A 13416-nucleotide genomic window follows, 5' to 3' on the forward strand; every position below is an offset into this window, starting at 1 on the left:
AAGGGGTGTTTTTTATACCACTTGTGAGTTTTCTGTAGGTTTAAACAGTTTCAAAATGAAAACACAGAGAAAGGCAAAGAAAGAGGCTGTGGGCCCATGCTCAGTAGCTCTGTGCACTAAAACCACTCCAAAGGGTTAACAGAGGTGTACATGCCATCTTCTTCCCCCGCCTCCACACATTTTCTTTTCTTCCTCCCTTCCTTCCTTGAAGTAGTCATGAACAACTCTTGCTTAATTCTGAATTGGCTTCTTCTCACACAACATATCCAGGTGACCTCCACCCAAGCAGGACATGAACCACTGGTGGTTTTAGCTGCAGAAGCAATTCCTCACCACCCCACCCCATTAAGTCTGGTGGGGACACAGGATACTAACAGACAAGAGTCCCGGTTAAAGCAGGGAGTGCACTAGGGCCCTGCCCACTTGGCTCCCTCAGCCCCTGAAGTCACCTCCTTAAACCCCCTGACGACTCCTAGAAATACAGCTTGAAAACCCCTTTACCAAATGCAATGGACTCTAATCAGGGCCAGGGCAAAAGGAAATTAGACGGATACACCACTGACCACAAAGAAAAAAACAACCTTCAGATAATGCATGTTTTAAAAAGTCAAATATAGATACTATTTTGCATCATCTCTTCTTAAATCAGCCTTTTTTCGGTTCCTTTACAAGAGTGTTCTCAATGGAGAACTAACCATAAAGTATAAAAGCTTAAATTTTATTTCTAAATGCATCAAAATAGCAATGATTTCAGTGTCTTTAGCTGCCAAAGCATTTGATGAAAGAAACTAAACAGGACACAAATAAATGGAATGGCATCCCATGTGTACAGATCCAAAGACTTAATGTTGTTCAGATGGCAATGCTGCCTAATGTGGATCTACAGATTTAATACAGTCCCTACCCAAATCCCAAGTGGTTTTTTTTCCAGAAATAGAAAAATTTACCCTGAAATTCTGATAGAATCTCAAGGAATTCCAAACAACCAAAATAATCTTTTTTAAAAAATATTTTGTTTTTAAGTAATCTCTACACCCAACATTGGGGTTGAACTTATAACCCCGAGATCAAGTGTCACATGCCCTACTGACTGAATCAGCCAGGAGCCCCCAAAATAATCCTAAAAAAAGAACAAAGTTGGAGGTCTCACATTTCCTGATTTCAGAACTCATTACAAAGCTACATTATTCAAAACAGTGTGATACTAACATAAAGAAGGGGGAGGTGCATAGTTGTTGTTAATGGGTATAGAGTTTCATTCTGCAAGACAAGAAGAGTTCTGGACACTGGCTGCCTTGTAGTATGAACACACTTAACCTATTTAAGGAATTTAAAAATGGTTAAGATGGTAAATTTCATGTTATGTGCCTGAGGCCCACAAAAATAATCTGTGCCTTTGTGTTATCTTTCTTATATGGTACGTGTATTTTATCACAATTTAAAAAAAATTAATACTTTTTTTTAAAAAAAAGCATTTGATGAAAGCAGAAAGAAAAAAGTCATCCTGTGGTAGTTGAGACTGAATCTGTTTAATTTTTAAAAATTTTTTCATTGTTATGTTAATCACCATACATTACATCATTAGTTTTTGATGTAGTGTTCCATGATTCATTGTTTGTGCATAACACCCAGTGCTCCATGCAGAACGTGCCCTCTTTAATACCCATCACCAGGCTAACCCATCCTCCCACCCCCCTCCCCTCTAGAACCCTCAGTTTGTTTCTCAGAGCCCATCGCCTCTCATGGTTCGTCTCCCCCCTCTGATTTCCCCCCCTTCATTCTTCCCCTCCTATCTTCTTTTCTTTTTTTTTTAACATATATTGCATTATTTGTTTCAGAGGTACAGATCTGTGATTCAACAGTCTTGCACAATTCACAGCGCTCACCATAGCACATACCCTCCCCAGTGTCCATCACCCAGCCACCCCATCCCTCCCACCCCACCCCCCACTCCAACAACCGTGAGGGTCACTGGGTTGGGTAAAGAAGGCCAGATAATTTACTAAACCAACCAAGTGAGAAAAGAGCATACACAATGTGGAAGAATATACAAAACCATCTATAAATAATGTTAGCATCTAAATACAGACAGAATTTTCAGAGCTGCAGGCAATCACGAGCTCAGTGCAGCCCCTTGGATTTACAACCTCAGCCCACAGCAACTGCACCATGGTCAAAACTGTCAACATGCCCTTTAATTCATTCCATCAAAACATTTGGTCATATTTATCTGGTCACTGCAAGTTTTAAGAACTTTGAGCTAGAAATGTGCCCATTTCATGAAGGGTAATATTACTATTTACTTTTTATAGACTTGTAGATATTTCCATTGTATATAGTATTTACAGCTCACTGTTTACATTATTGCACTGTTTACATTACTGCACCTCAAACACGACTACTTTTTGTTTAAATACAGTCTCTGAATTTACCTCATGTTGATATGGAAGGAATTATTCTTGTTGACTTCAAAGCCTCCAGACCAAATACAGTTGGGAACATCCATCAATCTGACACATAAGAGCTGATCATAGTCATTCCGAGGCCAATGGAACACCACACTGGAACCAGGAAGGGTGGAAATGTAACCTTCAGGATTGGCTGTTCCCTAAAATACACAGGATCACTGGCTTTAGTCAACAAATCAAGTCAAGACAGCAAATGTTTCCTGAGTAAACCACCTACTCTGAGCCCTCTACCACGAGCTAGTTAGGGTTCCAAAGGCACAAAATGGTCATTCACATCACAAAACTCACAGTGCTGATGGAGAGATAAGCCATGGCATTAAAACTCTCCGTGCTGTTAAATAAACACTAGTCATTCTTCAAAAGTAAACTACTTACCTGTCCCCGGGCAAATTCCCTCTGTGCAAATGCAAGCTTGTGAGATGATTTATTATCTAACAGGTAACGAGGTGCAAAAATGACCATACAGGTGTCAATATATCGACCTCGGCCTTTCTTGACATCTATCCCTGCAAATAATAAGAACCACTTCCATGAGTTAATCAGAAGAAAGAAAATTCATGGTCTGACAGAAATCAATAGGCTTCACAAGTACGTACTTTCCCTGAGAAAACAATCATATCACCCAGAGATGCTGTCAAGCCTTCCAAGAATGGAATGAAAACAACTGCACTCAAAGTCTTATTCTTTATGCCCACTTCAGCCTTAAAAAGCTTCAGTAAAAGTTTTGTAATTCCTAGCTTCTCCATAAAGGCTGCCCCATCACAACAGCAACTAAGACATGCAGGTGTTCAGCCACGGGTACTGGTAGTTTCCGTTTACCAAGCGGATTACCAAGACAGTTCATATAATACATTTCTGTTTACATCTGGGACACAAAATTTCCTCCTTGGGAACTTGCCTTTCACATATGGCAGAAATTTCAGATTATTTAACTGGGTCCTGCACGGCCCTAAACACAGCGGACTCTTCTCTAGGACTTTCTTTTAGCCCACTGTCCAAGAACCCAGCTGAAACATGAAGCTAAATATTATAGATGTATTCATTCACAAGATAAATGTTTCCAGCACCTACCATATCATCTCCAAACACTGGATCCCAAAGAAAGAAAGAAGGGAAACAGCACTGAATTATCTTAAAAACTTTGATGACAATTTTAAAAAAACTACAAAACTCAGTGGGATAAATTATTCATTCATTCAGATAATAAATACAGCAACTATATTCAAGGCACTAGGCTGAGCTCTGGTTATACAAGGATAAAAATATTTATAGTTAGAAATAATAAAAATGATACTTATTGAATTCTTAATGCAGGATGCGCCTCTCCCAAAGGCTCTACATTTAATTCCCTAACAACCTTATCAGATGGTATTTTCAGTCTTTCCTTTTTATACACGAGGAAACTTAAGCACTAGGTCACAGAGCCAGTAAGTGGCCCAGCTGGGTTCAACCCCAGGCACACTGCCTCGGGAGCCCTTGCTCACATCATGATGGGACATTTACAAGGACCCTACTCAGCAGTCAACAAGTGTCAAGAGACCATAAAAAAAGAAGAGATCTTAGGACATGATAACTAGGTGTCCTGGGTGTCCCAACATAACCCCAATTATAAATATTCTAGTCTGTTAACTCCATAATTCACCTGTACTGGCTTAAAAAAGCTGGTATTGCTTTAATCTAAGTCTTCAAAATATCTAAAAGACTGAGCAAATGGGGCGCCTGGGTGGCTCGGTCGTTAAGCATCTGCCTTCGGCTCAGGGCATGATCCCAGGGTCCTGGGATCGAGCCCCACATCGGGCTCCCTGCTCAGCAGGAAGCCTGCTTCTCCCTCTCCCACTCCCCCTGCTTATGTTCCCTCTCTCTCTGTGTCTCTGTCAAAAAATAAATAAAATCTTTAAAAAAAAAGACTGAGCAAATCACAAAAACAGGAAAAGTCTGAAATTCTGTAGCTAAGAAATGCTAAGTAATACTTGAATAGGTGGGTGCCTGGGTGGCTCAGTCGTTAAGTGTCTGCCTCCGGCTCAGGTCATGATCCCAGGGTCCTGGGATCGAGCCCCACATCGGGCTCCCTGCTCAGCAGGAGGCCTGCTTCTCCCTCCCCCACTCCCCCTGCTTGTGTTCCCTCTGTTGCTGTCAAATAAATAAATAAAATCTTTAAAAAAAAACAAAACAAAACTCGAATAGGGAGATGTACCCTATCATTTTTTTCCTGCTACAGGAAAGCATTGTCAGAAGTTGATATTCACAGCTAGCTGATCTTAACCAATACAAAGTCTGCCTACAAAAGATATATTTAATTTGATATTACAAAAAGAGTCTATAGTATAAAGACCCAATTTTTTTAAAAAGCAGGCTTTTTTGTATCCTTTTTCATCTTAGATTGCCTCAGCAAACTCCCAATAAATGAACATCTGATAAGATTAAAATGTACAAAAATCCTTCTTTTTGGAGGTACATGTAGGGCTAACTGGCAAGGTCCTCCCTGGCCTTTCATCTTGGGACTTCACTTTTAAACTCTCCTGATAGGGAGCTGGTTATCTAATTCTTCAAAAATATTCAAGGGAGAGATTCTACAAATTCCCTTGATAATACATGCCAAGATCTCATGATCCTTAGGAATTATAAACTCCTATCTTAGCCTACCCCCTCTATCCCTTTCTTTGGTGTAACAACAAAATTCCTATCACAGTACTGTTCCTAAAAACACGTGCAATGACTTTTAATGAATGCTCCTTGCATACAAGTTTATATGCATGCTACATCGTTATTTCTGACCAGAGACCTGTTTGCCTCTTTGCAGAACTCTGTGCTTCCTGAGTACCAGCTGCTTCAGAAGGCACAAGCCTCCATTTCCCCCCCAATCTGTCCCAACTGCAGCTTCTAGCCAATCTGTGGTATCTTTCTTTAGGAACTGTATCAAGGACAAGATACCCCAGCAGATAGCCAAACACAGCATGAAACACAGCCTTTGCCTATTCAAGAGGTGGAGCAAACAGATGTAAAGACAAAGTACAGAAAATGACCCCGGGGCAAACAAACAACAACAACAACAACAATAATAATAAAAGAAAGAAAATGATCCCCGGTGGGAGGATCGCAGAAAGTTTATTTCTTCTACTAAAAATCTTAACATCAACCTTAAAGAAGACAGCTCCCATGTCAAGGGAGAACGCATATGAATTCATGTTCCAAAAACAGGAAAAGGAAGCTGGACTTGGAAGAGACTCTTGTTAATAAGCCCTCAAATACTTAAACATACCTCTGACCCTCCACGGGACTCAGGGTAAACAGCTACATGATACCACCTCGGATTTTCCCTCTACAACAGGACTCTTTGTATCTGCACTGTCCAATTACAGTTGCCATGAATCCTGAATGGCTATTTAAACTCATTAAAATCAAGTACAACGCAGGATTCAATTCCTTGGTCACACCTGCCCATTTCTTAGTGAGGTACTCCTGCGTGCTCGGTGGCCACACGTGGCTGGCACTGCTGCACTGGATGGTGTAAAATGGAGCACTGCCATCATCGTAGAGGGTTCAATGACAGACAGCACAGTTCTAGATGGTTTTCCAGCATTCAACACTCAACAGTGCTTTGAGATCTTTGGAAATTATATACTAAAGGAAGGGTGCACTGCTAACATTTTAAACCTGAGACATATTTAAGTCAAACTTATCTTAACTCTTCAGAAAGTCTTTTGAGTGTCCCAGGTGGCTCTGAGGTATATTGTACAGTACTCTCCCCCTCCCTCAACACCCTCCACCTCAAGAAGTTAAGCTAGTTTAGGGGCTTCTAATTACTATAACCGCTAAGCACGTTTTATCATATTTTCTGCCTTAAATGTGTACGCCCCAATCATAATCCTACTTCTGACCCAGACTTGCCCTTTGCATCTGGGCAAGTCACTTAACCTCTCTGCTTCAGTTTCAAGGAGAACAATGCTTCTTACCCTCTTAGGGTTTGCAAGTTTTAATGAATGCGTGGGAAATGCTTGGAGGATGAAAAGCATTCTAAGTGTTCCTATTATTCCCATGAAAAACAAGGATTCAAGCCAAACCGATACTTTCCTGACACAGGTGAGTCTGAAATTAAACAGAGCCCCAGACCTCAAAAGGGCAGTGTTTAGGTGGCTCCTTAGTCCCTAGGAGAACAGATCTGTGTTGATATCAACCTAGCATTCAGAGAACAGATACCTGACCCAACGCCAAATGAGAAAATCAGCACTTGCAGCCAGGCCAAAACATATGGCCAGCTTATTCCTCCAAGCCTGAGGTCATTGGCCAGTGGTTCTGATTCTCCCGCGGCTCCAAATGTAACCCACCAATGTTATAGATCAGCCCTGGGCGGTTTCCTTGCTGGATGACTTTCAAAGCTCGTACACCACTACCACCATCCAGTGAGAAGCCCTGACACCAGCCCGGCATGCCTTCAGGATGAATCCCCCTTCCGATTCTCATCGTGCAGCTGTGGGGCAGAAAAGCAGAGATACACGTATTCAGCCATGAGAAAGTCTTACCTACCTGTTCTAATCAGGAAACACTGCTGTAGCTATCACCCCAAACCAGAACTCTAACACTGACGCTTCCTCACCCTCGTGTGATTTCCCAACACAGCAAGGCAATCAGCCGGCGGTCAGAACTCTGGTCTTAGAGGCGGCCACAGTACTGCAATGTGTGAAATGTACCGACATCTCTACCCGGACATGTTCAGAGAAAACATTATGATTCGATGAGCACAAATCATAAGGAAAAGACTACGACACCTTATTCCTCTGAGAAACAAGGAGTCGAGGCAAACTGATACTCTCCTATGTCACATGTTTCGGGGGTTCGTGAAATACCTTGACCGCAGGGGAAAAGTGTGCACACGACTCTGCGCACCAGAGAAGTACGTACAGGAGACGCAGCTAATGGCATCTTCCTTCTCAGGCCTGGTACCATTACAACGGCAGAGCGCCGTCTGGGTGGCCAGGGGCTTGTCACGGATCCTGGAGACAGAATTCCCCAGTGTGTGTTCCTGCTCTACCACTAACAAGCCACGTAACCTTGGACGGGTAGTTTGCTCTGAGCCTCAGTTTCCTCATCTTAAAATAAAACAGTATTTCCTGCCCTGCCTAATCCTCTGGGATGTGATGGGCGAGGCAGAGATGCTTGGTGAACCGTGGGTTCCCGGGATAAGTCAAACTGCGTCACAGATGTCAAGTCCTCGATCTAAAACCGTCAGAATCCTCTCGGGGAAGGCGTGAGACTGTGCCAAGGGGCTGTCTGTATCGCCCTCCATATCCAGTCAGTGCCCAGCAGGTCCGAGACCGCAGCCCTGCCTGAGAGCCGCGCCTGCACCGGCTGGTGGGCAGCGCTCCCGAAGCCTTCCTCGGACGGCTGCGGCTCACTTCTACTCCTCTACAGCAGGGGATGGCATTGCAGCGCTACGCGCTCACCTCCTCTGAGGAAGGCTCTGAATGAGAAGACTGCTATAAAGAGTGGAATGTCAAAAACAAGAACAAAAGGGAATTCATGCTCCTACCACACCTGCAAAGGCCAGGTCATCTAAATCTCGCAAACGCTGCTCGTCCCTGCCTTTAAACATGCAGTGAGTGCTCTGAGCTCTTGAGAGGGCACGGTTTATTTCAAAAAAACGCCCTGGACTAAAGGGCCAGGCTATCTCCCCTCTGATAACAGCTCCGCTGCCCATGCCGAAGGCTCAGTGCAGGAGAAAACCGTGCAGAACAGGGAAGGGAATATGTGGGTTCTCCTCATTGGTGGAGTTATGAATAGAACTCCTTCAATACATGTAAAATAAAACTAGCTTTCATTATAAACCCACCAAATGGTTTATTTTCAATATCAAATGACACAGAAATTAGATCCAAAAAAATCCCATTAGGTCATGGTCCTATTCCCCTGCCAAGTTAGGATTGTTATCTACAGTATATTTCTACTTGCACGGATATACTATAGCCTTTGCTAATTTTTTCCCTCGCCTAGGAGCTTATTTCCCCTTTCCATAAATAACTGTACTCACAGGTTTGGCTGCTCTTTGTCAGCGTAGCAGAATAAGAGAGGGCTCAGGCTCCGGGCCAGCTCGTGTTCCTCAAACTGGCCTGCGGCATCTGTCTTTGCATTGTCCTGTCTGAAGATCAGTGGTAACCCTTTAGGAAGGAGGGGGAAAGTTTACATCAATCCCACCCAGTCTACGCAAGACAGATGCAGATGGTAAAGGAAAAAATCGTCAAGGGGGAGAATTGTGAAAATTGAATTTATTTGGTGGGCTCAGTTTGTTGTCTGAAAGGACACTTTTGACCACGATTAAGCATTTATTATGGAAGCAGGAGAGTTTTAGCAGCTTAGACTGTTGAAGTAATCTATTTGCATTGGCTCCATTCAGTTAGCTGAGCAAATAAATCTGAATTCCCATGACCAACGCCAGAGGCCTCCTTGAGCGGCCTCTGTACATACCTGTTTTGTTAATCAACCAATATGGAGCAGAAATGAAGATCTTTAAGGATCCTTCTGCTCGACACACAATCCGGATGGTGAGGTTCAGCTGCCGCCGGTTGATGTCATACAGTCGCATTCTTACCATGTAGTTTTGGGTTCCAGGTGGAATGAGCAATTCTTTACAGAGTGGAAAATTCTCCAGTGATACCCCTAAAGAAGATACAAGCTATTGTCTGCCTGGGTTCTCACTTTAGTTTGTCAGAATAGCCCACAGCCAAACAAAATTGGATTCCTTTTGGAAAAATCAGTAACTACATATGTAACCAGCAAAAATCTCATTAGAACAGCCATTTTCCTTTAGCTGGGGTGAGAATAAATTTGAAGCAAACCAGACGGTCTGGAAGGTACACGAGAGAGTCTGAACTGCATAATCAGAAGGATGAAACTACCAAAAAGCTATCGAAAACAGCTATGATTGTTGTGAGCTTACTATTCATCAGGCCCTGAGCTGGGCAGGCACCTCAAACACAGGAAAGGCAAGTACAGGGTAAGAGGCAAGGTCTTCAGCAGTCATGCTGCCTGGCTTCCAATTCCCAGTCTGTCCTTACCAGCTGTGTGATGGGGGGTTGGAGGTGGGGCAAGCTAACCTCGATGCGTCTCCTCTGCCAAATGGGGAGAATACCGGTAGGTCTGTCGCAGGATTGTTACTAAAAGTGATCATCCATGTGGAGCGTGACTGGGAAGACAGGAGTGCTATGTGTACGTGCAGTGGTGGTGGGTTGGGGAGGACATTTCCATTTTCTACAGGGCTCCAGGAACATTTGTTGAAGAGATACTTAAATGTCAGAGGGGAGACCTGTTTTCTTTAGAATGGACAACTAGCATTGCGTTGTTTTTTTCTTCTAAATCAAGCTCAAGGATTCACACATTCGCTGAAATGTCAGCTGGTCACCGTTGAACACACTGCTTAAGTTCAGTGAATCTGAGTTTCCTCACTTGTAAAATGGGGCTAACAGCTGTCCGTCTGAAACAGGGGTTGTGTGAGAGGACACAGTGAGGTCACTCACGCAGCTGAGTCATATGTCCTGTCCAAACTCCAGGAATCCCTCTTTGCCTTAAGTGCTGCAAATACAGTAACGATTCTCTACATTGACGTCATTCGTCCCTATGGCTGAAAATCACCTGGTGCGTGAAACGCCCCAAACCTCAGTTTCTTCATCGGTAAATAAGAGCAGCAACTACCACCATAGGCTTATGTGAGATCACGTGTGTGAAAGCACCTGACATAATGCCTGGAGTACCATGTGTGCCAAGCACATGTCTTCCCCTTTCCTAAAAAGAGGAGAGACCTCGGATTTTGCTCATTTTACAGCCAGGAAAAAAGCATGGTTTGAAAAGATGAAATGACTTCCTGTAGTCACACATCAAGTGAGCAATAGAAGAAAAAAGACTGTTGAATGCTTCCTCTGTAAATCTTTTGGATTTGTTCAGATTTTTTCTTTTGATAATTTTCTAAGCTTTTTTTTTAGTTGCGTAAATCCCTTGAGCTGGGTTATTGAGATATCATATGTGCTATAATTTCTCTAAAATGTTTACCAAATGATCACAAAATACTCAATGACATTTCCATAGAGTTACCACCAATGATTCTTTGACAAAACCCTCACCCAGTTCAATGTTCTGCGATGTATCAGCTGTGTGGAGGGCCACCTCTTTGCCGGGTTTCAGGGTCCCATTAATTGGCATCCCTTTAACATAAAAGTCAAGTTCACAAGGTAGCAAGTTGCAGATGACCACAGTTGGCAGGAGGTATATGGTATGTCCAGGTTGTCTGAAGATCTGTTTTGCACTATCAGAAAATATGTTTGAGGGCATATAATCCGGGTAATTCTCCTTCTTTATGGCCACACAAAACCTATGAGGACAAAACACTGTAAAAACCAAAGAACTTGAATTTTTTCTCCTCAGTGGAGTATGAGAAAGCATTACCTTAAAACGGTTCAATAATTCAGTAAGATATTTGTGATTTTCAATCTAAACACATTTACTGAGATATAATTAAATCATAATAAAACGGGTAATTTTAAATGCTCAGTTTGGTGAGTTTTGACAAACATGTATACCTCATTAACCACTACCCGAAACTAGTTATACAATCTTTCTCTCATTCCAGAAAGCTCCCTCCTATCCCTTTCCAATCAATATCCTCTCCCAACAAAGAAGCAACCACTGTCTTTTACTTATCACTTATAGATTGGTTGAGCCTGTTCTTGAACTGCATGTAAATGGAATGATACAGTATTTACCATTTCTTGTGTCTGGCTTTTTGTGTGTAACATGAAGTTTCTACAGGATGCAGTCATGCTGTTGTACGCATTAGTAATTTGACCCACATGACAATGGATGAATATACCATTTTTTTATTTATTCATCATCCTGTTGACAGCCAATTGGGTTGCAGATGGCCAACTGGGTTGTATCTCCAGATCAATTTAGCGAGCATGGAAATCCTAAAAATATCGAGTCTTCTAATCCACAAACTTGGTTAGCTTTCCACTTAGTTATTGGGTTTTCTTTACTATCTCTTGACAAGGTTTTGTCATTTCTAGCGTAGAAGACTGGTACATAATTCCTTAGATTGATTCCTGGGCAAGTATGGTTTTTGATACTCTTGTAAGTGCTATCTTTTTAAAATCACATTTCCAAATGTTCGTGGCTAGAATATAAGAATACAATTGATTTCTGTAGGTTGACCTTAATTCCTGAAATCTTGATAAATTTATCAGGCCTCATAATTTTCCTATGTAGTCCATGGTTCTCTACACACATGTCATTTGCATATATTAAATTTTAGTTCTTTTCAGATCTTCAAGCTTTTTCAATTTGTTTATTTGTCCTTATTGCAACAGCTAGGACTACTACGGCAATATCAAACGAAGTCGTTGGTTCTCAATCTCAAGGAAAAAAAGTTTAAGGTTTCATCATTAAGCATGATGGTAGCTGTAGGTTTATGACAGATGCCCTTAAACAGACTGGAAAAATTCCCTTTGGTTCCTCATTTGCCAAATATTACAGTGAATGGGTGTTGAATTCTATCAAATGCTTTTTTGTTTGTTTGGCATTTAATGAGATAATCTGATGGGTTTTTTCCTTTTAGTCTTTTAGGTTAATATGGTAAATTACATTTATCAATTTTCAAATGTTAATATAATCTTACATTCCTGGAATAAACCTCACTTGCTGGATTTCTATTTGGTAATATTTTGTTAAGAATTTTTTTTTATCTCTTGGGGAAATACTAGTTTGTAGTTCTCTCACTCTTTCTCTTTTAATATCCATGTCAGTTTTGGTATCAAGTATATGCTGGCCTCATAAAATGAATGAGGAACTGTTCCCTCCAGCCCTGCTTTCTGAAAGACTTTACACAGAACTGGTGCTATTTCTTCCTAAAATGTCTGGGAGAATTCACTAGTGGAGCCATACGGGCCTAGAGTCTTCATTCTGGGAAGGCTTTTTATTAAAAATTATATTTAAGAGATATTGGGCTATTTGGATTTTCTATTTCTTTTTTGTGTCAGTTTTGGTAATCTGTGTTTTTTAAGAAATTTGTCTTTCATTCCAGGGTGGAATTTATTTGTATAAAATTGTTCAAAGAAATCTCCTTTTAATGTCTGTAGGATCTGTAATAATGTTTCCTCTTTTCATTCCTTATATTGGTAATCTGTGTTTTCTTTTTTTTCTCCTTGATCAGTCTTATTAGACATTTATCGAATTTATTAATCTTTGCATAAAGCCAACTTGACACTGTTGATTTTCTCTATTGTTTTCTATTTCACTGATTTCCACACTTACTTTTATCAGGTCCTTTTTCTATTTGCTTGTGTTTAATGTGCTCTTCTTTTTCTACCTCAAGGCAGAAGCTCAGATCATTGACTTTACATCTTTATTATTTTCTAAAAACAGCATTAAAAATCTACACATTTCTCAAAAAAAAAAAACAAAACCCAAAACAACCTATATTTCTCTCTAGAACTATGCTTTTGCTGCTTCCCCCCCCCCACATTTTAATGTCTAGTTGTTATTACTGTTCAGTTCAAAATTTTTTTTTAAGATTTTATTTATTTATTTATTTATTGAGGCGGGGAGCACAACCAGGCGGAGCGGCAGGTAGAAGGAGAGGGAGAAGCAGGCTCCCTGCTGAGCAGGGAGCCCAATGCGGGACTTAATCCCAGGACCCTGAGATCATGACCTGAGCTGAAGGCAGATGCTTAACGACTGGGCCACTCAAGCGCCCTAAAATATTTTTAATTTCTTTTGTGATTTCTTTTTTTTTTTTGACCCTTGGGTTATTTACAAATGTATAATTTCCAAATATTTAGGGATTTTATAGGCATCTTATTGTTACCGATTCCCAGTTTAATCCTACTGTGATGATGAGATTTACTGTGTATGGTTTCAATTCTTTAATATTTATTGATCTTTGTCTTATGGTCCAGTAGATGGTCTC

The 13416-nt window shown here is 41.3% G+C and overlaps 1 protein-coding gene across 1 annotated transcript in view; it reads right to left on the minus strand.

Moving 5' to 3' along the window:
* Positions 1 to 13416, minus strand: part of VPS13D (vacuolar protein sorting 13 homolog D) — a 238146-nt gene that overhangs the window by 129001 nt on the left and 95729 nt on the right. The window contains exons 46-51 of the mRNA XM_078071798.1: positions 10577 to 10824; positions 8928 to 9119; positions 8494 to 8620; positions 6794 to 6936; positions 2844 to 2974; positions 2433 to 2608 (exon numbers count right to left, since the gene is read on the minus strand). Coding sequence (XP_077927924.1) covers positions 2433 to 2608; positions 2844 to 2974; positions 6794 to 6936; positions 8494 to 8620; positions 8928 to 9119; positions 10577 to 10824 — 1017 coding nt within the window. The remainder of the gene's footprint in view (positions 1 to 2432; positions 2609 to 2843; positions 2975 to 6793; positions 6937 to 8493; positions 8621 to 8927; positions 9120 to 10576; positions 10825 to 13416) is intronic.

This window comes from Halichoerus grypus, chromosome 5 (assembly GCF_964656455.1).
Source record: "Halichoerus grypus chromosome 5, mHalGry1.hap1.1, whole genome shotgun sequence".
NCBI classification, from domain to species: domain Eukaryota; kingdom Metazoa; phylum Chordata; class Mammalia; order Carnivora; family Phocidae; genus Halichoerus; species Halichoerus grypus.